The 27,402-nt window shown below is 43.0% G+C and overlaps 2 protein-coding genes across 3 annotated transcripts in view; both read left to right on the top strand.

Moving 5' to 3' along the window:
* The first annotated feature begins 444 nt into the window (after positions 1–444).
* LOC143367781 (ataxin-10) lies at positions 445–4,391 on the top strand. 2 transcript variants are annotated; one of them, XM_076809928.1, is made up of 6 exons: positions 445–699; positions 775–1,239; positions 1,323–1,834; positions 1,891–2,144; positions 3,917–3,980; positions 4,191–4,391. In XM_076809928.1, exons 1-6 carry the CDS (start codon positions 584–586, stop codon positions 4,235–4,237), a joined length of 1,458 nt encoding a protein of 485 aa, XP_076666043.1. In that variant the 5' UTR covers positions 445–583; the 3' UTR covers positions 4,238–4,391. The 2 variants fall into 2 exon arrangements, with proteins under 2 accessions (XP_076666043.1, XP_076666042.1); XM_076809927.1 differs by having other exon boundaries at positions 446–699; positions 4,109–4,391.
* A 6,663-nt stretch (positions 4,392–11,054) lies between these two features.
* LOC143368446 (protein Wnt-7b) overlaps positions 11,055–27,402 on the top strand; it is a 100,423-nt gene continuing 84,075 nt past the window's right edge. The window contains exon 1 of the mRNA XM_076811198.1: positions 11,055–12,289. Within this exon, the coding sequence (XP_076667313.1) occupies positions 12,261–12,289 (29 nt within the window). The 5' untranslated portion in view covers positions 11,055–12,260. The remainder of the gene's footprint in view (positions 12,290–27,402) is intronic.

Raw genomic sequence — 27,402 nt, 5'->3', positions numbered from 1 at the left:
CAACCAATCGGCGACGATACACGTTGTTCCGATCACTGTCTAGAGGATCACTAGTTTAGTGAGCGCCGTGACCGTTCGCAATTTTTTCGAGCGTAGTTAAACTCCGCTACTTTTACGGAATGTGTTGAGTTGCTACAAATATCCCTACCCTTCCAAATGTCTTTCAGCGAAAATAGGACCGGTCACTCCAAACTCCTCATTTTAATATCGAACTGTCGATATATCGGATTGAAAAATATCGACCGAAAATATCGATAATTCGCGAAAAAATATAGAATATTCGATACAGCGATATTTTATTAACATTCCTAGAGAATATCTGATCCGGATGTTTTCTATATGTAACCATAATCCAAATAGTATTCATTTAATAAAAATATATTATATGTTATTATAAATAAATTCCTATATACTATTATGCATTTTGAATTATATATGTATAGTCGGCACCCTTTTAAAAATGGCTCCTCTCATGCATACCTAAGAAGGTTATGTTTCAAAGTATATTTGTAAACATACGTAGAATTCTGGTTTCAAATAGCAATATATTACATACAAAGAAATTGTAATTTGTGACGGTACAATGAACACTAAAAATATCGATCTTCTACCTAAATTCGAATCCGCATTTTCTCAAAGAAATTGGGACGAATTGTCAACCCTCGTTAACCCCAAATTGTTCAGACCTCCTGGATCAGAGTATGACTTAAAAAAACGTAAATTATTACGAGCATTTATCGCGTATAATGATTTTAACGGTTTGTCGAATTGCAGGGACTTAATTGCCTTCCCAATATTAGCGAAAGTGGCACAAATCCTGACAACAGATGACCCTGTTGTACCTAGCAGTATAAAAATTGCATGCTTAAAATGTTTAGGAAACTCTTGCTTCAATGGCTACATTCACAAAGAATATACTCCGACTGACATTCAGCATGGAATATGTGGTGAAAAATTATATTCCATGCTGGCTACGTGTAATGAAAATTTAAGAGAACTTTGTAATTCATATCCATTTGATTCTCATTTTCCTTACGAGGGTGTTGTTGAATGGGCATCAAGTTTTATTAAGTCGCGCAACATTAATACTGATTTGGTAGATGAGCCGCTAGATATATTAAGATTAAGCGTTCAGTTTTTGTGCAACTTATTTACGTGTGCACGCGACGATAGCAGTTTTCCAGATCAGTATAATGTACCAACATATTTAAATGATATTAATTTAAAAGGTATGATAATGTGAGTATTGTGGTCACAACAAGCCCGTATTATTTTATTAGCTTGGCAACAAATTTCTGCTATTATTCTTTATGCATCAACAGAGATTTAACCGAATCTGAACACGTTCTACTTGTCAGAGCTTCGTGTGTATTCATACACAATGCTTTGAAAGAATTTGAAGGGAAGACTTTCACCGAACTGGAGAAGATACGCTTATGTTCGCAGTTGTTAAAGCCAATTAAAGACGGTTTTCAGAGCGCACAGGACGCTTTGATCTTTTTGTTATGTCAACCAGATATATTACAAAACGCATATAACGATATGGACATAAATGATAAGCTATATTTATTGAAGATAATTTACAATGAAATCTCGGAAGAAGCGTATAAATCTGAAGTAAAACACACGTTTCCAAAAGATACAATTGAATTTCTATCGCAAAGATTTTGCAGAAGAAGCGACTTAATTCTGAAAACAGTTGATACATATTTATGCGAAATGGAACCTGCAGAGATCATTATACTTCTCGATATTCTCGCAACGTTGACGTCCGAATCGTCCAAGGAATATAACTTCTTCAAAAATCATAAAAGCTTACTCATCAATTGTACCTGTGAGTGCACATTTTCTTCAATGCTTAGAAAGTATTTAACTACTCGTATTTTGCAGATCTTTTAAAATCCATACAAATGATTGGGAAGGCATCGAACAATTACTTCACTCCTATGCAGAAGTTAAGCGACATAGCCCCAGCAGGGCAAAAGCTAACTGCAAACTCGAATGTAGCTGAAGGCAGCCAGAACGGAAATGAAGTGAATTCCCCAAGGAATGACCCGCAGAATCATCCTGCGTTTGGCTTCAAAGCTGGATTAATTAGAATTATCGGGAATATGTCGTACAGAGACAAGAAGTGCCAGGACCTCGTAAGTAGCAATTAACTCACTTGTAACTCTGCACAAGCCTCTGAAAATTTAGTATACGGTGCAAGGAACCAAAAGCTAGGACAAACTCAATTTTGCAACATATTCGATTCACGCAAAATAAGCATATATAGTTCATATTACGTTACCTTCTACCGGTAAGTAAATTGAAGTGCATGATCCTGACGGAGGGTCCATAACGTAGCGCCGGAAAGCCGCGGTGGCAGCAGTTTCAACTGCAACGCAAACTGCAACCGATGAAAGGATCAGTAGAGAGCAATGAATAAAGAATTTAATGATTCTCATTAATCAATCATCAAACCGATCGTTCCTACAAGAGTCTCGCCCTTTTTTCTATACTCTCTTCTTTCAGACAGTCATTCATTTATCATGCACGCGTATGCAAGACTTTTTACGCTATGGATCATTGTTTGACGCGCAAGAAAGAAAGAAGGAACAATGCGAATGTTAACTCCGAAATAAGCCTCTCGTTGCTCCGTTTTTATTAGCCATGCGCAAAGGGTTTCGAGTGATCGCTATTGCTTCTTATTGATTTCATCTCTCGCGCGGCGGAGATGATACAAAAGGAGGAGAACGATCGTACCGCGTGCACTGTTCACCGGACAAAGGAAAATTAAGTATCCTGTCGGGCTCGAAGACGCGGCAATTTAGTCGGCATCGGATACTCCGTTAATATATTAGCAAGATCGAAGTACGGCCGCTTTCTGTTACATTGGAATAATTTTATTGGCCTGGCGCACTGAATGCAGAATCGTGAATACGAGGCCTCGCCTTTTTCCTCCCCCCCCCCCCCACCCCCACACACCCTTCCTCCTCCTCTTCTTCTTCTTTCGAAGGTGTCGAAGGCAATCGTGTTCTTAAATTTCATTCCGCAAACACGCGTCCCGCTCTTCATGTAGAATTGTAAGGCGCGCATGTTCGCGTTGCGATTGGTCGTAAAATTACGCGACGCTTTCTGGCGTTACAATGTTTTAGCATAATCCGTTGCCCGCTGGGCATCTCGCTCAAAGTACGGCTGATAATAAAATTTGTATGTATAGAGCGGTTTACGACGGCCGTCACGACCATCGCCAGGTGTAGATCTTCGGGTTTAAAAAATTTCTCGCGAGATCCCCCGTCGTCAATTTCACTTTCGAACGCGCAAACGCTCGAATAAAAAATATCTTTCCCCCGAGCGCGGTTCAATTATATCCGCCCCGGGCCCCGCGGCAAACTGTTTTCCATAAACAAAACTTCAATGAACAGAAAGCACGGCTTATGGTGTGCCGAGGCATTCGGGAATAATACTTTTACGGGCATGGTAGCTGTGGACACTGTTGTATAGTTAAACCTCGCGATGATATTACGAATTTACTCGGTGGCGGTAGGAAACCTGTTTCGTGTTTCGAAACGCTTTAAAAGAAGATAAATTGCAGAGAATTTTAATGTCGAAAATTAAAGTCACAGGCACGCTAGAGTTCGACAAGCGGAGGTACCTGTATGGAGGGAAATTTCAAAGTGGTCTGAGAATAGTCTTTCAAAAAATAACACGAGAAATGCATAATGTACTTCATGCACGAAGAGTAACGAAGAAAAACCCCCTCGCATTTCCTCGTATCGCATGCACTTTCCTCTAGATAAAAGAAAGCGATGCTTCCTTGGTTTATGCAGGGTGTCGTTCAGTTTACGCGACACCTCTGAGTTTTATGCCGTGTTTTATCATAAGAGTCCGCTCGGGGCAGCGCATAATTTCTCGTGATATTGGACATTTTCAGCTCCGCGAAATGGATGCCATTCCTCTGCTTCTGGACTGCTGCAATATAGATGCGAGAAATCCCCGTAAGTTCCAGACCCGTTCTATATATTTATTGCGGGTACCTGTATTGTGATCGCGCGGGTACCCTCGCCGATGATATCCACTAATTAATGCCGCGCGCTCCTTGGCGCGATTAAATGTTAACGCGCAGTCATAATGCAATGGACGATCCTCGCCCTGCGGAATTTATGCGAGGATAATCCCGAGAATCAGGAGGTCGTTCGGAATTGCAGCAGAGTCGGAGTCGTGGAGAGCAGCGCCTTGGAGGAAATGGGATTAGCGTTGCACGAGGACGAAGAGGGAAGGAAGATCGGGATCGTGCCTTTAGTACGTGGCGGAAAGTAAGATTATTTATCGCCACCGTTGCATACGATGCTTTCGTCATTCCTAAATCACGCTGGAGACAGCCAATAAAGAATGATTAATAAAAAATATTTGTTTCGGTGTTCTTAAGTAACTCGAACCTGCCGCTTAACGTTGGGAAATTAATGTCAGCTAATACTCGTACAGGTACACCATATAGATGTTTATTTCCTACTCGAGAGCTGTTTGTCTTTTTGGCTTTCTACGAACGTGGTCGCTGGTGGGGCGTGTAATTGTGACTCCTGTTAATTATTTTACTATTTACTGGCGCGGACGTGTGTACGGATAGGGCAGGGGATAAGGTATCTGTGATCTCTTTATCGAGAGTTAGGCGCAATAATTACTCGAGTTTAGCCGACTGTTCAAACGTATCTCGGCATGTGTCGACTGTAAAATAAGCCTACAATTATCGTACATGATAGGTACCATTACATGAAATATGATATCGTATTGCATAAAGAGACATTATATCTGCATTCATGGCTGAGTGATTTACGGTACAATAAAAGCTGCTAGGAGTTCACGGTCTATTAGCAGTTACTAATGCAGCTGTACGACTGTGCGCTCAGCATCTATCATTCGAATTCACTTTGAAGGAGAAACAACTGATCCGTCATCCCGTGACATCTTACTAATAAATGGAACAGTATTTCCATGTAATCATTCAGAGAAGAAAAACCGAGTTAAGGCATTCAGAAATGCTCAACGATGCGTCCATGTTTTGGGAAGATCCAGAGGAACAGATCGAGTATCAGAAGCAACGAAAAGACTGTGTACTTTATACAGCAGAAAATGTTTTAAGTGACCCGCTTCTAATCTGCCGTCCGATCCGAGATATCGAGTAGACGGAAATTCGTTCACCATGAGTCACCCTATGTAAATCTTTTGCAAAATATTATATAATGATACGTTTCTATCAATACACGAACTTGAATTGCAATCTACTCGTGCGCAATCAATCGTTATATGATTTACGATCCATTGTACATGAGGAACTGCATTCGTTTCATTATTATTCATTATTAGTTACGACACGCTGGTTATTTGTCTTTTGTGAATGATTTAGATTTTGATCAGCGCAAGTTGAAATTCCCCGGACTAAATAGCTAGGCGGGACACCAACGATCTCAGATTTACGATTCGATGACTCCAGATCTTTGGTCCGCGATATCGACGATTCTGAATTCGCGAAACGCGAGGCTGACGGCTACGAATTTTTAGAATTTATAACAGCGATCACTCTGAACCGATAAAATATCGACCATCCCGAACTTGTGTCACCTAGCGAATTAACAATCCCTGTTTTCCATATTATTAAAGCCGCTAGAATGAATTCTGATAATGTTAGAAATATTTAAAGGGTGCGTTCGCAAGTACGAGCAGAACGTGTCAAAGTATCGCGGAATGGGGCGGCTCGTGTGAACCGCGGGAGATTGCTTTTAATTTAAATATCAAGCCATCTCGGACGATTAATCGTGAATGGCCATAATGGCCGGCAATTAACGCGGAATTTATCAGCTAATTATACACAGGGTTAATTGTCCCCGGGTAATGATTCCTCTACAAAGCGGGACGACGAGGAAGGGGAAGCGAAGGGTGGAGGGAGTGGAAGATTCATGCTGGTTGCACCTTGACGTGCTCTCGCGATACGACCTCCGAAGAGAAATGAAATTCCGTCGTACGCGACGACGATAGCAATGGCACCGACGTGTAATTAAAGCAAAGTATACTTAACACGTTGATGAGGGCCGAGGAAACGCGAATTTGTTCTCGTGGCGGAGAGAAACGAGCATTGCTTTTGTACATCAAAGCTCACTCACAATCAGTGTCCAATTTCAATCAGGAACACCGCGTTGGTCGACGAGGTTTCGCTGGGCATCTTCGCTGATTAATATTCATAGACTTTGTTGGGCGATGCATGGAAATGCGTCGATAAGATCGAACGAGTCTGCGAACCCCACGCGCCATTTTTGGAGATTGATATATGCCACCCAGTGACATATTCAGGAGTCAATAAATAATACCATTTTTAGGGTCGGCAACTTCCTGATCCGGGATTTCATAAGGGGTCATTCTGGTTAGCGCGCCGATAAATTCGGCGATTTTCAGGGATTTATTGCGAAGAAACGAATTATAGTAATGGAATAAACTTTTTCTCTATTGATTAAACTACGTTTCTATACTTAATAAAAAACATAAAAGTAATAAAATTATTGCTTTTAAAATGCTTTTGAAGACGATTTTGATGGCATGGTTAAAAGAGTGGCTGTTATTCGTCCATTTTTTAATATTTTCCTATAACAAAATTACGGAGAGTTGCTCAATATATGTACTTTTAAAATAAGCAAATAGTTGTAAAAAAATATACATCAGATTTTCCGCAAAAAAATCCCGAAAATCATGTTCTTTTTCGCCTCCCAACATGGCCCCTTAAGGGGTTATACCTAGTCAGGCGGCCGAAAAGAGGCGAATATTTGTGAATTTTTTTTGAAGAAGCGGAAGCGTATATTTTTACAAAACTTTTTGCGCTTAAAAGAGCAACATTTAAAGAACATTTGGTAATTTTTTCGTAGAAAAATATTTACACTTATAATAAACTAACAGCTGACATCCAAGAAGCATTTTTAAAAATTTGGTTTTGCGGTGAGCACTGGCATTCGGAACCAGATTATCTAAAATCAAATTCTTGGATCTTAGAGAAACGAGGTAGATATTATAGGTAACATGCGGAGGATCCATGACGTAGCACGTTGAGTTTTCTACGCTCGAAATGCCAACACAAACTTGCAGTGAATTTCTCCTTTATCTCTGAAAGTACCTGTTTTACTTAAACCATCAACGTTGAGAATATGAAGGTACATAAGCTTTTGAAACGTGTTCTATCTCAAGGAGCAGAGCGTTTCAAGCACTATCTGCATATTTCCAACCAGAGTGCCGCAAATATCATGCGTTGCAACGCAAATTGCACCCGCACGAAAGAGTCAATTAGCACAGCGATCGGAAATCGCGTAGAACGCGAAACGTTTCAAATGCAAATAAGGTATAAACCGGTGGAAAAGTAAATCTTTCAGCCTGTATTAATAGAGGCCGCGAATTGAGCCTATGTCGGTGCCTAATAAGTCGTGGATCCCTTTTTAAGCGATCCACGGCTCGAACGGACCTGTGCGCCTACGCGAAACTTCTCTGAAAGAGCCGACGCGCAATATATTAGCTCGGTGCATATGAAACCCCGTTTTTTCATCGAACGTCAGAGGCACGTAATTCTCTTAAAAGTCGATACACTTAATCGAAACAATTTCCAGCTGGATTTTCTTCCCACTTTCTCAATCATTTATTATTCTCAGTTATTGCACATTCGCAACTATGAACGACCAGAAACTTGCTGCAAGTTGTGAATATCAAGTCGATACTTTTATACGTTAACCAGCTTTGTACCTACATTTTCTTTCCTCAGTTTTTCAATTGCAAATTAGAATTCCAATTTATCACCAAATACTGTTGCAACGTTTGAAATCCATCTATTCTGACCCCCCCTTAAGGGGTTATACCCGTTTGAACCCTCGGAAAATGTGTACATTTTGTGGATTTTTTTACAAGTCAACGGCTTGATGAAGATTTCACGTTTTTTTACTATCTTTACGTAGTATTATGAACTACTTAAAAAAAAAGTTTCAGTTAAAAAACTATTGTTTTTCGGAAGATATGCATACATATCCGAAAGTCTCTCGATTTTAGACGGTTAAACGGTGGGCCTAAAAAGTCGCGCTACGTTCAACCAATTCACTTCCAATTTTGCACGCAGGATCGTAATAAGATTCCACATCGTCCAACGAGGGCTTTTTTTTATTCCGATTCCCCGTTTATTATTTATAAAGAAAAAGGTGGTCTTTTCTCTTAGAAAAATGCAACTTTACCTTTGATCTCTCACCATTCCTTTATTTTTCAAAATTTTCAAAATCAACCCCGTTGGTTGATAGCCATTGACATACTTTATAAGAAGATTTTATTGTTTTTTAATTCACCCATGACATACAGCTGTTTTCAGGCCCACCGTTTAGCCGTATAAAATCGAGGGACTTTCGGATATATATGCATAACTTCCGAAAAACAATAGTTTTTTAACTGAAACTTTTTTTTTAAGTAGTTCATAATGCTATGTAAAGATAGTAAAAAAAACGGGAAATCTTCATCAAGCCGTTGACTTGTAAAAAAATCCACAAAGTGTACACATTTTCCGGGGGTTCAAACGCGTATACCCCCTTAAGAAACTATTTGCAATCTTGCACAATAATTCTTCCCAACTCCCCAAGTAGGTACCTTGTTCAATAATAAAAGAAAGAATTCAGTTAGCTTCATCGCGCGTTCCCCACGATATTACGAACTGTCCTGTAAATTTGCTGCGCAGGAAAGTGGCTGGTGTCTTTTTGCTCTCTTCGAACGCGATCGTCCAAGATCGGTGCTCGTTGGCGATAGTGATTTTTGGAGTATGAAGGCAGAATTGTCGCGCGCCTAGTCGTGAACGTAAACAGGGCTCGCGTCCAGCCTCATGATCCACGAAATGTGTTTTAACGACTGCCGCACACGGTGCACGAGCCATAAATGTTGCTCCAAGCCGGGGATTCGTGTAATAGCCACTAAAAGCAACCTTCGCCCCTTTATGGACCGTAAAAGCTCTGATATTTGGAACGAGGAAACCGTCGCTTAAACTTAAGGAGAATGAGCAGCGATCGGACGCTCCGTTGCTCGGCTTTGGAATCGTCACCGGCGAAAACGCAGCTCCCTTTTTAATCAGCGATCGCGAAGATAGTTTCCGGCCGAGCTCCTTAACGATCCTGTTTGATGGAGAGGAAAGACGTTCGAATCGTTACAGAGCTCGCCGCCAGAGTTTAGATAGCCATAATTAGTCATTTGCAGCGCCATCAGCATTTTCTCTAAATTACCATTATATACTTGTAGATTTATAGACACTAGTGGACGCGCTATCAGTTAATGCGTGGCATTGCCAAATACCGTCAAGAAAGATTACGAACTTTTAATGGTAGAAATTCGTTGTCATTATTAAAAGCGTGGCATTTCTTTCGTCGCAACCCTTTTACAATCTTTACATTTTATTCTTCTTATCTGTTTAAATCGATGATACGTGGGATTGCAACGCGTGCCACAGTTTTCTAATCTGCGTTCCAGGTTGTAGTAGCCGTGCAAATATGTCGCACAGTGCAAACTGTTCAATTGGAATCGGAGAAAAAGAACTTGCCACGTCTGAATTAGAGGAACGAAATCCTTTCCGTTTGAATCGACCCGCAGGAAGCCGTGAACCAATCCGACGGGTACGAGTTTGCTTTGCAACAAGTAGGCCAATAAATTAACATGGTTAATGAGCCGCTAATTACACGCCGTCCAGTGGATCGTTTGATTTATACGAGATTAAAACGCGCGCGTTGCTCGCGCGCCTACCAATTTGCGCGGCTAATTAAATTTTAGACTGCGCACCGGAAAAATCGATGCGCAGATCGAGTGTAACGCAAGCATTTACAGTAGCTGATAAATGTTGCCTGCTGCTGTAAATAGTTGAAACTCATCCTCCGCTGATTCCATTCGGAAGAGAGACTAGTTTTAGACACTAATACAATGCTAATTCATAAAAAGACTATTCTGTATTCACGGGTATATAAACCGAGTTTATAAATCTTACTAATTGTTATAGTAACCGTACAATTAGTCTATCATTAATTTCAAAGTCGCGTATTATTTTATAAACTCAAATTCAATACCACCGATATTCTAATCAGAAACTTTACTGACGCGAGCACGAACGACAGAAACCAGAAGCCACGATCGCTGCTCCAAAAGGAATCAGCCACTGACTTGCAGAAACGAAATATAATAACCAGCCGAAATGACGGTAAAATTTCGTTGCTCTGGCGGGGGAGGGGGGGAAGAAAAAACGTAACCCTTCCGGCTGGCAGTGGCAGCGGTAATTGCCTGGCAGAATTGAATCACGCCGCGTGAAACCCGAACTCCGCAGCTCCTCTGCGATAAACGATCGCGCAAATAAACAAGACCACGCTAACCGAACTAATTATTTAAAAGCGAGGTGGAGCCCTTTCGGGTCTCGCTCGACCAAGGGTGGACGGGGAGGGTGGTAGGCAACGGTGGTGATCCAGAGCCCCCATGATGGCCGGGTCCGATCCAGCCGGCGGATTAATTAATCGTCGCGAGCGATCTCCATTCAAATAGAATCCGGATAAATTTTCCGTTCTGGTCTGTTTGCATCGGCTGGCATGTGGGCATTATCTTTACGACCTCTCTCAAAGAAGAGACGTTTCCCCGGCACGGAAAGGACGAACGCATGCGCGATACGCGGCCGGAACGGTGCACCGAAACCGGAGAACCTGTTATCAAAGAAACAGTGGCTGGGAACCCGGGCCCAATTATCATCCAGCCGACTCCAAACTCTCCCGGCTGATCTCTGATGCGCTCGTCGCCTTTAATTTCTCACCGGAAACGTCCCTGTAAACACCGGTGCACCGTCGGTGGCGACTTCTTCTCCGACGATTAAACGGGACCGTCGAGGCGGAAAGTGCGGCTCCGTGCACTTGGCCCGCGAGCCACGAAACTCAAAGAAAAGTGAAGTGTATCGAGCACGAGGCAGCGGCGGAGGTTGCAGCAGCTTCGGAGTTGTCCGTTTTAGATGGAACAGTGGGGACAGTGTGCGATACGAGGGATCTGGAAGTGCCGTTTCTGGGTGTTTACTTGCGCAGTTGGGTGAATAGGAAGATTCGGGATTTCGAGGAAGTGGACGCGGATAAGCTTGCTGGACCCGCGAAGGTTTCAAACCGCAGCTGCGCGAAACGAGGATTTCTGGTGAAAACGCGAAAGATGGCACAGCGATGGAGCTGAATGAAGCTATTCTGGGAGCAGGTGCTCCGATTCCAGATAATGATATCGCGGGGAACAGTTTGGAACTGCCGAGCACGTAGGGCTCGTGGCGTTTCAATGTCTCAAAGCGAAGCTTGGGTTTATCCATTCGCCGGACAGAGGGAAATAAGAGAAGAGAGCGGGAAGTTCGGTAAATTGTAGTAATCGCGAGACTGTCGGCTTGTAACCACCGGTTTACTCGCGAAGCCAGCTACGATTTATCTCGCGACGCTGGCTCGCTAATCAACCGAAGCCGGAGCGCACATAAAGTGAACATTAATTAGCGCGAAGTGTCTGCAGCAACGTTTGGCGGTTTTCACTGCGTCCAGGGACTACTGCTACGTTTCTGGGCGCGATTTAAAAAGGAAAAAGGAATTAGAGCTTCGGAATGCCAGCACCTCCCGAAAGTTAATCATAGACTTCGCCTAACTGGCGTGCTTGAATGTGAAACCCTTTCGATGTCCATTACCCGCTCGGTGACTTCATCGACAGTCTCTCAAAGACAGTTTACCAAGAAAAGGCCATATCTTGACTTCTTCGACGCGAGTGCGATTGCAATTAGAAAAAGGAACTCTTAGGGTCCTTGAATCTCTGAGCGAGCACTCAGCGATCCCTTTGACAGTACTTTCAAGTACTTGTGTGTTCGAAAGCTGCTCTCAGCGACGGTTTCGACGAAAGTTTGACGACAATCGGAGGGAAGATACTCGCCGCAGGTCTCGCCCGTGGAGTGCCGTTGCACGCGGTGGTTTCGCGAGCGGCACAGCCGAAAAATCGCGCGGCTGCCCGATCGACGACATTCTTTCGCGGTGGAGAAAGCGTCGCCGGTTTAATCGGACGGGCCGCGATGATTTATGAAAACGGGCAGCGTACTAATTACTCGACCGTGTGATCCATCGTGGGACGTCGTCGTCGGGAGGTGGATCCGCTTTTGCACGGCCGAACGGGGACCGGTTGCCGCGGTGACGAACGCACTTTTTCACGGCGTGATGAGAAACGCGGGTCTACCTTGATTCCTCGGAGCAATGAAGGAGATCAGCCGCTTGTTGCTAGGGTAAGTTCCATTCGTAATGGCTAATTGACGGTTTCCTGGGAACGCGCGCCCGATAATTTAATTACGCTCGCTGGAGAGCGCGATTCCCGTTTTCCAGCTGCAATTAAACGTTCTTGCGTCGGCCACCGGTCGATAATTCAGCTGACGCGTCGGGACTGAAGGTAATTACGCGAGTACAAGGGAAGATTTCAATGGTCGATCCTATCGGGTGTTTTTGCGGGTGAATGGAGAAGGTGGGTGAGAAATCAGCACCCTGCTAAATTATGTTCGAGCAGTAGGTAGTGGTAGTAGTAGATGATGGATGTGGAGGTGTAGGTATTGCTGTTGAGCTCACTACGAAATGTATCTGTTAACACTTCACCTGCTATTATAGATGTAGGCGAAAAAGAGAACCTCGGATGGGACTTGGACCCAAGATTTGCGGTGCCTTGGCGTAGTGGCCAGCAGAGTTGGGCCAATTTTATTTCGAATAATGAATAAAGAATATCAAATAAATTCCCAAGATTTATTCGTGAACTAGCTTTACTGTTTCGAATAATGAATAAAGAATATCAAATAAATTCCTAAGATTTATTCGTGAACTAGCTTCACTGTTTCGAATAATGAATAAAGAATATCAAATAAATTCCCAAGATTTATTCGTAAACTAGCTTTACTGTTTCGAATAATAGATAAAGAATATCAAATAAATTCCCAAGATTTATTCGTGAACTAGCTTTACTACTCGGCTTCGCCCGAAATTTAGAATCTGATTTTATAAAAAAAACTTTTTTTAGTTTTTTTTTTGTGAGTCAGATTCGTCTGGATTAGTAAGACATAATGAGCTGATGCACATTTTGTGACCCCCAGGTTTATCGTTCGAAAGTTTTTAGGCGACAGACAAACACACAAACATGTAGAAGCTTTCTGCTTTATATATTAAGATAACGAATAACGATTTCATTCGACGAAAAATTATTCGTAAATAACGAATAAATCTGCAGCGATATTTGAGGCAGATTTATTCGAATAAGAATTTATTGGTTATTCGAGAGAGCTGAGCCATGAACAACTGTGACGAATAATATTCGAATCAAAATTTCGAATAAAATAAAGTTATTCGAGAATAACGAATAATTTTTTATTCGAATAAAAAGCAACTCTGATTGGTACAACAAACGGTACCCGACACAAAACGTTATTTTCGGTTATCATAATGCAGCAACACTTTGTATTCGACAACCAGAACGACAATTTCAATAGTTTCTTTAATTAATATGTTAGCAGATTGTGTAACTTTTATTCGAATATCATTCGAAGCAGAATTTATTCGAATAACACCCAGCTCTGCCCAACACCGACTCTCCAAAATTACTCTTTTCCGAACTCTACAAATACCGAAACCAACGTGGCGCCACCAATGTGCCAATCGCAGTGCATAGATTGTCCCAAACGCCGAATGCCTACATAGGTTACATCAGATTCTCGTATGCACTGATGAATCTTAATCAAATGACTCAAAAGTCTCCATCCAGTTTGATGGCTACGACCTGCCCCAAAAAGAACCCTGCAAGTCGCTCCAAAACCTAATGACGTATTTAAAACGCTTCTCAATATAATGGCGACCTTCTCGGCTAGGGGTTCGTAGCTGACGATAATTGAAATCGTGCAAAGTCTCGCAGTTCCCCCGGGTTTCTCACGATCTTTCTTTTAAAGTTCGCCCGGGCGTATCGCGTGGCGGGGCCCCTGGAGATCACGTATTTCCGTGGGCAGAGGGGGCGACTTTTTTCTGGACGGGGCCCTAGAAGAAGAGAGAAGGAAGCGCACTCCTCGGTTTCGCTGGCCGCGGCGTCCTCTCCAACGCCGTCCCCCACCTTCCTTTCGTTCCTTTCTCACTTGGTCCCCAGCTCTCCACGAAGCCCGGTGTAACAATGGCTGCCCTCTAATTATCGAAAGACCGCGGCACTTTAAAGAGATCCCAGAGAGCCCATCACGGGACCTCCGTTTCGTTCGCTCCTTAAAATCTCTTCGCCCCCGCCCCCTCCGGCCGTCGCTCGCATCGCCCGGACGACAGCAACAAAAACAATAAGCGACGTGATCGCGCCACGTGGAAAATTGGTTTCGCCTCGCGAGGGCACCTACCGCACCGCTCTCGGACGCCCCGACACGAATTACGACCTCCTCCGTCGCGTGTAGAAGCTAGAGAAAGGAGGGTGAGACTAGGGGAAAAATGACGGAGAAGATTATTCGCGGAGAGTTTGCTCGTAAACGAGCGGCGTTGCTCGACGAAACGAGACGACACAAGCTTCCATGGATTTTATTCTCCTGGCGTACAAATTAGAGTTTTTTTAATTGAGGGGAAGGGTAAAGGCCTCGTGAAGGTTTTCCCCCGGCGAAGTATTTTCAAGGGGTTGGAAAATGTAGTTAATATGAGAAAGCATGATGAGGTGCTCTTTTCGTCTCAGGGAAGCGATTCCCCACCTGCTGGTAGATGAAAGAATAGGATTCTCAGACCTGATTGCCTGGGACCAAAGTGTTTCCCGGGGAAAAATACTGGCACTCGTATAAATTGTAGGGCCTGCCATTTCGTTGGACCGGTTATAAGTGGCTCCAATTTGAAACGGCACCTGCGTATCTCAACTTCGGGGGATTAGATTAGGGAAGTGATACTTCTAATTTCATTCAGTCTCCGTGAAAAAGGGGAACAATCTACCGGGATATGTTTCTACCTACTATGGTGATGATAGAAGGGTGAGCGTACTTAATTAACTTTATTTGAAATACGTGTACTTATGTTAGAAAAGCTAAAAGCTTCGCTCTGAAAATGGTCCCATGTGACCAATATTGACCGATATATTATTATTATCTTCTAATTTTTTTGTGATTCATATTATTATCATTTTCTTCTAATTTTTTGTGATTCATATTATTATCATTTTCTTCTAATTTTTTGTGATTCATATTATTATCATTTTCTTCTAATTTTTGGTGATTCATATTATTATCATTTTCTTCTAATTTTTGGTGATTCATATTATTATCATTTTCTTCTAATTTTTTGTGATTCATATTATTATCATTTTCTTCTAATTTTTTGTGATTCATATTATTATCATTTTCTTCTAATTTTTTGTGATTCATATTATTATCATTTTCTTCTAATTTTTGGTGATTCATATTATTATCATTTTCTTCTAATTTTTGGTGATTCATATTATTATCATTTTCTTCTAATTTTTTGTGATTCATATTATTATCATTTTCTTCTAATTTTTTGTGATTCATATTATTATCATTTTCTTCTAATTTTTTGCGATTCATAATCTTCTTCTTATATCCACATTATTTTCTTCTATTTCTTTGTGATTTATTAGATAATACTCTTTCTCGTCCTCGACTTTTCCATGTACTCGGCGTAATTTTTTTACTTTCTTTTAAGTTTTTTACGGGGACTAATAGATACCAATTCCCCGAAGGGGTGTTCTTCAAAACAGCGATCATTCATCAAGTCTATCATCAGGCTCTCCATCAATTTCGCCGCTGTGATCCTATTCAGTAAATCAACCTGTACGAAACCATCAAAAGTTGCATGAATCTTTTAAAGAATAGAAGTCCCATTGAATTTTCAAGTACACTTCAATAAAACGGACATCGCGGATTGCGCGATATTATCCAACTTATGGAAAAGAGCCTCGCAGCACTTGATTGCACCAAAATATTTCAAAAGACAATTGGTCCGCAATTTAGCAGCGTGGCGAGTAAGGTACAGTTCTCCTCTGCACTGTGGCTATCTCTCTGGCTGTGGATCAAGGTGTTGGCTTCCGGTCAGCCGTCGCTTTGGATCGTAGAAGGGAGAAAAGCCACGCCGATAAAGAGAAAACAGCGGTTCCAGGACGGGAGGAACGTGTTCGAATGGGCGTAACCCAAGCGAGCTCGGTCTGGACCTGTTGCTCATTGCTTCCTATTAAATACTCGCACGACCCACGCTTGAAAGGAGTTGGTTTTGCCGTGTTAGCAGCCAATGACTAACGGTGCAGCCAGGACTCTCTTTCACCCTGCGTTTCTTCTTTCTCCTCTTCTCACTCGACTTTTTCGCCCGACGCCGCGCCGCCACTCCATTCGAAGTTATAGTCGCAGCCTCGACCGGATGCTCGCCGATACAATCGCCGGCGATCGTGTTTCCGGGTGGGTCGCCCGCGAAATCTGCGCTCTCTCCCTGTCTCCGTTGCTACGAGACCACGAGCCGCAGGATTTCAAACGCTTTAGGCAATGGTTTGGTTGGAGAAGTCTCGGGAATTGGATAAAAGTAAAGTTGGAAAAATAGAGATGGAATTTTCTGGGCGAAACAATTCAATTCAATATACAATTCAAATTCTATTTCCCTAGTAGAGATACGAGGCATCACCCATTCTTTCGTGTACGCTAGCGAATAGATACTGCCATAATATTAATTCTTTCGCTATTTTCTTGTATACTTTCAGAAATTCAGTTCTGCGTAAACTGGATTTATTATTTGTAATATATGTTCTTATTTCATATTTTTCTGTTGTTTTCTTTGGTATTTGTTACTTTAATCTTAATTTTAATTTTACCTTATTTGGCCGTTCTCTATTCATGTCTTTTCATGCCATGTCTCATATTAGGAACCCATTTTTTTTATCTGCGCACTCGAATAACTTTCGTTTTTATTTTATTATAAAAAAAAAATCTTTGTTAGATACAGTACTTTCCAGTAACTTGTTAAAGAATACATATTCTACTTTTAAAACGTGTATCGAATTTTAATAAAAGTGTTCTTACAGAAGAGTAATAATGCTTTTAAGAAATGGGTCTCATATTCGGCTACCTTACCCTATAATGCGTGGCAAAAGCTTGGGAGGGTGGAGGGAGGCTGAAGCAAAGTCTTCCCAGAATCCCTTCTAACCCAAATGTGAAAGCCACTTTTAACGAAATTACCTTCGTCTCTGGGAGTGGATCGATCCACTGGCCCCGCGATTCGTCCCAAACCCAGGAAACAAGTTTATTTCGGGGTGTCGTTGGCAGGGAGGCCCCTGCCGAGGGGCCTACCCCAATCTTTTATATCTTGGCGCAACAATGCCGTTACGAGGCTGAAACTGGCTAACCCGTGTAGCGGCCATTGTGCCCAGGAAACATCTGCTCGTAATACAAACCGCTAATAGAAACGCGGAGAAAGGTATTAAGAGAGGAGCGCTAGAGGCGCTAGAATGTCTACAGAGGAGAATAGGAGCGACGGGGTGGAGTAACGCCGAAATTGTGTGAAAAGGGAGGCATAATAGAGAAACAAGGGTGGAATCGTGCGATACGCGATACACGAACCCAGCAGGTGAGCCCTCCTCGAGCTGAATGTGCGCAGAAGGAGCGCTCGGCCACGAATCGCGAGCCCCTTTTGTGCCACGCGATAAAGGCCCGGAAGAAATCGGGGACGCGTCGATTTCGAAACTTTGCACGTTTAATAACAGTAATTCCGGAGAAAACCTCCAACTCCTTTGGCCTTGCGAATTTGTCCTGGGGGATCGACAACCCTGCCATTTCTCTCCCTTTTCAAACACGCCTGGATTTCAGCCTTCATCTGCTGTCCCTTTGAGAGGAATAATTCCCGATGAGTAAAATGAAACGTTTGAGCTCCGCAGAGATTTCGAACTAGCAAAAAAAAAAAAGAAACGAAAACGGGCAAACAATAAAATCGAAGTAGCTATACAAAACGTCGCGCTTTTGTCCTCCCGATCAAATCACCGTTTTGCTCGGTTTACCTTACACGTGCCGGAATAAAGGCGCTGTCATATCCGCCCGATGGTCGGCGAACAACGCATTCCAGTTTAATTTCGTGCGAACAATGAGCACGTTGGTTCGTCGGTATACCTTATCCCCGGAATCATCACATCGTAACGGGAACAATTCTTGTGCCTAGTCAGCCCGCGCAATATAGAATATTTATGTGTACGTGCGTTCTACGCGCGGTTAGGGGTGCGTTGTTCAATCTGGCGGAGAGTCGTCGGGAACAAAAGTGTGCATTACTGTGGTCGCGCGTTATGCCTCTCGCGATCCCTGGGAATCTTAACGATTCGTCCACTGTGGGGCGCATAATCGTAAAAAGCCGAGAATGGACTTGAGATTTCAGGCGTCACAGGGCCAGAATTAGAGACAGCGGAATAACTTTTTTAGGGGAGCGCCCGAACCCCGGGAACCGCCGTCATAAACGTTGTCCTCGCCTCCTCTACCTGGCGCAGCTTCGCTGCACCGCGTGTGCGCGTAGATTAGGCGCTCTTTTGTCGGGGAATCTTATAGACGTGTTTGAAAACGCCACCGTGCGTCCACCCCGATTTTGATGAACATATCGGAGCTGTCTGGGAATTTGTTAGCCGTAAAATGCACTTGTTACTTTTATTAATTGACTGCCGTTTTCATGTAAAGAATCCAATCGGTATGAAAAAAATCATGGGTGAATTTCGAGGTCTCTAGAATGTATTCCAATAGTTTTTTGATTGAAATTTGATCACACTTTTTGGAAAAAAATCTAGATTACCATATGTCAAGCTAAAACGAAGAAAATCTTCAAAAAATTGTAGCTTTTACAAATTTCAATATTAGAAGCTAAAAATCTACAGAGTTGTTGTTAAGATATAGTAATTTCAGAAAAAAAAACAGTTTCTAAGTCGGCTTTGGAAAAAAGGTATTTATTTTGCACATACTTAGAAGGTGGGCTATTTCGGTAATTGAAAAAACAGGGATATTCCACGAATATCCACGATATTCTACGTAGAATCTACGTATTGGAAACGGTACAGAGCGTCAAAATCTCCTTAAGGGTGGCTCATGCCCAGAGTGTCAATGAAGAGTTAAGCCAACAAACTGGGGGCACTGCTTGCATCGATACAACTACCTATATTGATTTGATTCGTTCATTTAAATTTGATAAACACCAGGAACAAGAGCACGCTGAATGAACGCAGTGGCTGATTCAGGAGCGTTTCTTGGAGGGGGTGAAATACGTAAAAGTACCTAAGTACATTTTTCAACCGTCTTTTATAAGATTTAAAATTTGCTTGTAATTTAAATTTCAATATCTCTATCCGATACTATAATCCAAATAATTAAATTCACATTAATTATTTATACAGAACAGTACACAGCGTCGTAATATTTTTCTATTTTATTACTCTTGGGGGGTAATCGCCCCTAACGCCAGTTGCTACCGAACCGTCATCGCCATGGCCCCTCGCCGGTGCCCGACTTACAGCAGAAGCAGGATGGAGATTTGTGAATGGACCTTTAGGCCGTCGGTACGTGCACGGCCGTGACAGCATTATTATGCCGCGTTGTCCATAAAGCACCGGGCAACAGGGTCGCGGTATAAATTACGCGATATCATAAAGCTAATGACGTCCCATTAAAGCGTGTGCCGCGTGAAATCTGCGCGCTCGAAATTCACGGCGGGCTGTAAACATTTTTACGAGGGGGCGAAAGGGGACGAAGACGGGGCGAGTGAATGGAGGCGGCGACGCGTACGCGCGACCGTAAAACGGGAATCTACAATCAGCTCACATTGTATACGATCATCTTCTCTCTCGTCCTGTGCAAACAGCGTTGCGCAACCCCGACTTCCGGTGCGCTCCAATCGTCCAAGACCTCTTATCGCGCCGGGAACAGTAACACTTGTGGTGCTCTTTAACGAGCGTGCCGTAATGCGCCACAACCGTCTTCCCTTGTTGACTCTGTGGCCATTTCCTTCTATTTTGATTTTACAATGAAAAAATAAAAAATCTGGGAAGGTGACTTGTTTTTAGAGTAGTACTGCGGGGGTTTGCATGGCTCGGATCTTACTTTAGGTTGACGATCATTGAAGTTCGCGAGGAGTTTCAAAAAGTGTGTCTTATCAACAGTGTCGGCGCAAAGTAGGTTCAGCGCGACCCACTGTCACGCGCTTTAAAAGGCCCCGCGGTCTACGAAAAGTTCATAATAAATTTTGCTGGGTCCTATGCATAGATATTTATTATTATAATATTTATTTAAAAGGCCCCGCGGTTCACGAAAAGTTCATCGTAAATTTTGCGGCGCTCTATGCATAGATATTTATTATTATAATATTTATTTAAAAGGCCCCGCGGTTCACGAAAAGTTCATCGTAAATTTTGCGGCGCTCTATTGCATAGATATTTATTATTATAAAATTTATTTAAAAGGCCCCGTGGAACACAAAAAAGTCACCATAAATTTTGCCGCGCCCTGTGCATAGATATTTATTATTGTAAAATTTAGAAGTACACATACAGTGGCTCACACCAATAAAGTTGAAAATCGCGAAATTCCCGAAATCAGCGATTCTCGACCTTATTCTGCAATCTTTAAACGTTTGTAGCTCAGAGCAACTGATTTCGATGAAATTTTCAGCATGTATACAACTTACTTTAATCTCCAAACGGGTTTTTTGAATTTTCATTACAGGCTCAGAAAAAAGTTAAAAAACGACCTTTACTATTTTTTTTTTTGCTATTTCGACCAATTGCAATTTTTTTCAAAACGACGTAGCACGTCAGTTAGCAAACTAATCCTTCTAGTTTCTCGAAAAAACTCAAGTCGTTTGGACCAATTTTAAAAATGCTCTCCGATTTTAAGGAGTGTACGATTATTGGTGTGAGTCACTGTAAATGCATTTTTTTGGCCTCGCACAATTTCAGAACCCGGCTCCGCAAAATTTCACGCCGGCCCTGCTTATCATGTATTTTATTCGTAGTTAGCAGACTCATTATCCGCTTTATTTATGGAATCAGATTCTTGTTGTAGTTCGAAGTAATTAATTACAATAATACAATTAGAACGTGTATCAGAAGGAAACCCGTCGACATTAATGAATAGTGAGAAGCTATCGCATTGATCAGGTTAAAATGCGACGATAATTGATGTGTATGATAGTAACGATTGATTGACCGCGATGCTTTCTCGATCATTTGTCCTCCAGCAGTCGCCTCTCATTCAGCGAAACCAGTGCACAGGATAGAGATACGCGTATAAACCAGCCGAGTGTCTGAAACGACAGGCTGTGCAGCCAGACATGATTCCTGCCGTTTGTTCGAGTCATTCCAATAAAATGACGGGATTGTTTTGATCGCGCAGCCTGCCGCGTACCTGCTCCGCATTGTGCTCCGAAACGAAGTCACAGAAATAACTGAATAATTCGACTTTCGATTTGACACTTGAATTAAGGGGGTATTCTGGTCTAGCGCGCGAGTTTCAAGACCATATTTCAGAATTTTTTATGGACAATCAAAGTAAGTGTAGTACTCAAAGTTTATCCTAAAATTATAATCGTCTTCTTAACTATATTTACAAATTTTTTTCGTCGTGAAACAATTAGTATAACATGTCTGTATAAAGACATACAGATTGTGCGTTTTGCCACGATGCTGCCATGATTCTGCCCTTCATAGGCATCTGAGACAAATGATTAATGAAAATTTTTATTCAGTAAGAATATGGCTACCGTCTGGATCGAGATAATTCATTGAAATTAATTTTGTTAATTAAGAAAACAATTTTGCAGATCTTAATGTATAAAGCAGAAAGTGTTTGTGTGTTTGTCTGTCGCCTAAAAACTTTCGAACGGTAAACTCTGGGGTCACGAAATGTGTCCCAGCTCATTATGCCTAGCTAATCCAGATGAATGTGACTGTTTTCACAAAAAATTAATAAATAATTTTTTTTTATAAAATCAGAATCTAAACAGGCGAAGCCGAGTAGTAAAGCTAGTATTTTTATAATTTCGAGTCAGACAATAATAACATCGTTTCGAAATAGCGTTTAAAGTTTTACTTTAAGTTTAGATAGAATAACGAGAAATTAAAAGCACTTACATTGAATCCGCAATACCAGCGCCATACAGCGGTCCCTCCTCTTCTTCAAAGCATTCTAACTGAGCCGATTGTTCATATCAGTGAGCAATTCGAGCCTCTTTTGTTGCGTCTGACTTGCGCCGCTCTGATCTGTGTTGACGCGCCTGAGCCTCGTTGTTGACAAAACTCTTTGTTTCGGGATCAATTTCAATTCCCATTGTGACCATCATTTTTAAAGTGGAGAAATGATGCAACCTCAATTGTTGTCGGTCCGGAATGCAAGTGCTTTGGGGCAAAAGTCCATATTAGAGAATTGAGACTCTCATTACTGTTTTGCGTGTTGGCTCACAAACATCTCGCTAGTAAATCGTGTCAGGTCAAATCCTCGTAACTCGGCTTTATTGTTAACTGGACTACTTCACTTCGAGGGGTTATCGCGTGTGAAAGACTCCAGCGTACCTGCAGCCTCTGCTTTACGCCACTTGCTTTTCGGCTAGCGCGATAATCCGCGCACAGTTTCCTTTAAACCTCTATAACTTCATTATTATTTCGAATTTTAAAAAAGCACAAGAGGAGTATATTTTCTAGGAGTATATTTTTCTAGAAAAAGGCAAAAATCCAAAAATCGATTTTTCGACACTTCTAGACCAGAATACCCCCTTAACTCGAGGCAAATGGAAGATAAATAGCCGTGGAAGTTAAAATTTCAAGAACGCCACCAGAACTTCTCCAGTCCTCTGTCTCAAAACATGAGAGTATTAAAGGCTCAACTATTAAAAATCGCTGTGCAATTACTTACTTTAAAAGAAGGAAATGATCTGTATAAAATTGACTGAAATGAAGATGCAAACAAATCAACAGAACCACTGAAATGACGCGAAGGGGATTAAACAATCAAGAAAACAAGGACGATATTTGAGGCATCGAGAGCGCAAACAGACTAACCCACATTTTTTTCCAAATTGAGTTAGTAGCAATAATGTATTCCAATAGGCATAATATAATAATAATAAATTAAAAATAATATATAAATAATATATACTATAATATGCCATAATCTAAAAATTCCTTTTTTTCCAACATGGGTTAGTCCGTTTCTACTCACAATGCCTCATTTCTGCCTTCAAGCTTGGAAACTACTACCAGAAGCAGACCCCACGGTGCGTCTATTCTCAGATCTAGTAATCCCTTGGATTCGCGGAATTTCGAGCGGCGATTATCGTAGCGGTTTCGATCGGTCGCGTTATCCCCCTCCGGTTCGGTTCACCCGAGGACCACGAGGAGTTACGCGCGTGTGTACGCGCCACAAGGGGCCCCCTTAAAACCGAAAACATATGGCGTACAATTACGAAGTAATGATATATAATTAATGGCATTCGCTGGAGGGAGGCAGAGGACCTGCTGGTTGTTACACCGCACGCTTGTTTCCTCGAAAAATCGAAGGGAACCGCTCCACGGTGATCCGTCCTTTTGAATAAAATTCTCATCGCCTCGCATATACTTTTCCTAGCGGCTGTATCTGCCGTTTCGCATGCCGCGAGCGTATAAGGGCCAGAAAATTGCCAGCGACCTGCAACGTGCCAATTTCAGATTCCCTGGCCAGCAGGTAGTACCGTAGATTCCCTGACTGTCGAATATAAAAATGTCACGTCTATCGCCTACTTCGTGCCCGGTCTCTCCTCCCCCCTGCCCCAATAGCGTGGCCGTTTTATAAGTAAACACGTTATCGGCGACGTTTAGTTCTCCGCGAACTATGGGTTGGAACGATAAGAGGCTATAATAAGCCACGAAATATGGGGAAGATAGGAATGAATCATGAAAATGCGTTCTCGAGAAACGTATCGTGCAATTTAGAAGGGACGAGTGGGTTTGGATTAGAGAGAAGCAATGGAGGAGTATACTTTAGTTGATTGCTTACGAATTCATCCCCTTCGATCAGTCTGGAACGATCGTCCCTTTTTACCCTTGACTCGGTGTACGTGAAATGTACGCTCAATTTTTCATGCCGAGCCTTCTGCATTCACCCTTTTAAAATTATCCGCTAGACGTCACCGTATGCTAACTACAGGGATTAAAACGAAGGAGAGCGGGTATCCCTTCGCGACACAGCGCCCTATTCTTACTCGCCACTCTAGATTAATTTACCATCCAATTTCTATATGCTCCCGGCATTCTTTCCCCGGCAATATTTTATTCACGTAATAAACAGGCTAAAAGGGGACGGATGCGGGCTGGACAGTAAAATGTCCGCCTAGCACTGAGATAGCGAATTCATGGGAGTTATTAAGAACCTAACAGTCCATCCGCCATGGCTTTCTTACCGAGATTCGCCGATAAATAAACGCCGCTTCGCGCATGACCGGGGAGAAGAAATTTCGTAATTGCAATAAGCAACGCGCTTTACGAGCAGTCATCCACGAAAACGATCGGCCCCGATTCCGCTCGGAGGAGTGACAAATTTATCGGCCGAACTGGATCTCACCTCTATTACTTTAACAGAGATTTTATTGCGCGCATTATCGGCGGGCCGGATCGAAGCCGCGGCGTAAATCTTCCTCACCGGGCGTTCAAATCGCCGGATTCTAGTTTCGCGGAGGGCCCGGACGGCCTAGACGCCGGGGCGCTGCTGACTTTAAGCGAAAGCCAATTTCAGAGGGGGCCGTTTCGATCGTTCGCCGTTCCTCGATCGCTCCGGAGAAATATACGACGCGTCCGGGTGCACCAGATTACTTCAGCCGATCGCTGGTCCAGATCCTCGGCAGGATCGATCACGGAGATCTCCAGGGCACGGGAACGTTTCCAGCTGTACGCGGACGTTCGTTCACCAGGTTCCCAGCCGCGGCACACCCCTCGTACATCAAGTCGAAGCGAGCAGTTCGACCGATCCACCCACGAAATGAATCACGACCGAGCGCAGATAGGATCGAAAATTCACGCGCGTCGGTCATTGTGGCCGTTGCCCGTTGCGCAACCGTGCGATGCGGACAAATTTTCGTTTGTAATCGGCGCCCCCCGGGGGGGTGAGAATGCTTTAAGTGAATACAAATTGGGCGATCTGATACCGAGCGCTCCGCTTCAAAGGTCAGCGTCTCTTAATCCGGTGAAATCCAGGTAAGGCGCTCCCGATTTGAGAAGCTCGATTGTAAGTGGATGGAGGTTGGGGGAATCAGGCGTTGTAAGCGATAAATTAATAGCCACGCAATCCTCAATTACTCTCCTCCGGGAAAGGAACAATACAAGGAAGCTTGAGATAAGAATTGCGCGTGGACGAGGGCTCGGGAGATAAAATGTTTTAAGTGCTACCTGCATGGTGACGTAGCTATCGAATGTTACCTTCAGACCACGGAATCTTTAATTTTAAATATTTTCACCTCGTGAAATAAAAATATGCATTTTTTAATGTTCAAGTAAAATTAAGTTAATTGCTGAGGCGACCTAAAAAGGAATTTGTGTGAATATCTGACAGTGTTACGTTACAAATATGTTAATTATTGTGTGCATATACGTCAACGTATCGAAAAAGGCATCGAATTGGAAAATCATGGGGCACGTTCTGAATACAGACATCCGTTAAGATTAATAAGTTCCGGCATTCAGCATGGGACGGCGTAAAGTAAAATAAGTAATAAATAGCCGATAGGCGATCTAAAGCGGCACGCTATATATTTGCATTTTACACTATAACTCTGCGACGTGGTGTGCAAACGTGGACGTGCTCGAAGATAAATGGAGTCGAGCGCGGCGCACCGCGTAATTTCAATGCGGGGCTACTGATTCATTCGACATTGTATTTGTTTCCTATCTGAGTAACGCGAGCCCGCGAAATCGCGTTGTTTATGCGTTCCCAATGCAGTACCGTTCCGATGCTCGAGAAAATTATGCTCGCGGAGGATCCTCATGCAGCGAACTCCGAAATCGGACGCGAGCTTATGCAACCAGCCATGGCAACGGGGAGGGAATGGTTCCAGCGAGATGTAAATGTGAGAGAAATTAAATTAAAGGAAGCAGGACAGATGAAATTAAATCAGTTGCTCGTTATTTTTAGTGAATGATCTTTGTGAAAAGGAAAAGAGAACTGGTTTGATACGTGGAAGGAGACAGTGCTTAGAAATTCATTGATCCTAACACAATGAATTATAAGTCACTCGTGCCCGATGTTGCGCTCTAGCGACAGCATGATGTATGGCGAAGTGAACACGCTGTAACACTTCATGGAACTCATCTGAATCATTTCTTACATCATTCCTTCGATATTCGTAGAAACTGAACACGAGCGGTTCGAGGCGTTTCGACATGTAATTATGCTTGTACACGAATTGCGAAGAACCCTTTTATTCCCCATAACTCTGGTCGGAAAGAACCCTCCAGCGGCGGTTCAGAATCTCATAAATAAGCTTGATCATTCAGCGGATGATCACGAGCTCAACGAAGTGACGCGCGTATGGCAACTTCTTCCCTTTAGCACGAGAAACAGCGTGTGCAAGGCATTGGTAGTAGAGGTGGAGAACTATCGATAGTTCTCCACCTCTAATAGGTAGGTACATAAGTAGTAAAGCTGCTTCGCACCTCTGAGAGTTTCTAGATCATCTAGAGCACCTACCGAGCCACTTCGAAGGGGAAACTAATCTCGGTGAAGAACGTGTCAGCGGAGTTGAATTTTATTAGGATTTTTGGAGAAGCGCATCGAGAAAGTTCGCGAGAATCGTCGGTGGCCGTTGATTCTGGAAGGAAGAAGCCGCAGAAGAAAGACGACACCGCGACACGAAACTGGAATACCCGCACGGGTGATCGGGACGCGGCCAGACACCGCCTCGGACACCGGTAGCAAGAGCGAAATTGACGCGAAACCGCGGATCCATGACGCGCCGCGGCGTAGGTATATAGAGACGTATGGGTCCGAGCATTGGGCAACAGGTAACTCTCAAACTAAAGCAAAGCGAGGGTACGGCGAAACGGCCGCGAACGCGTACACACGGACAGATAGAAGGAGAGAGAGAGAGAGAGAGTTGGGGGGAGAGGAATGGGTAGAAAGAACGGGGGACACGAAGAGGGAGGAAAAGAGAGAGCCAAAGTGTAAGGAACAGAGAAAGCCGGACGTAGCAGGAGGAGGTGGAGAAAGAAAAGAACGAAGAAGGTGAGACGGGGGAAGGGTGAAAGAGGGAGAAAGAACAGAGGAGGACATAGAGGGAAGGAGAGAGAAAGAACGAGAGAGAGGCAGAAGGGAAGCGGCGGAAGAGAGAGAAAAAGAGCGAGAAAGAGAGCGACCGAGGCGAGGTAGGATCGTAG

The sequence above is a fragment of the Andrena cerasifolii genome, chromosome 4, assembly GCF_050908995.1.
Source record: "Andrena cerasifolii isolate SP2316 chromosome 4, iyAndCera1_principal, whole genome shotgun sequence".
Classification (NCBI taxonomy): Eukaryota; Metazoa; Arthropoda; class Insecta; order Hymenoptera; family Andrenidae; genus Andrena; species Andrena cerasifolii.
Note: the sequence above shows the minus strand (reverse complement) of the source record. Positions and strands in the feature narration are given on the sequence as shown.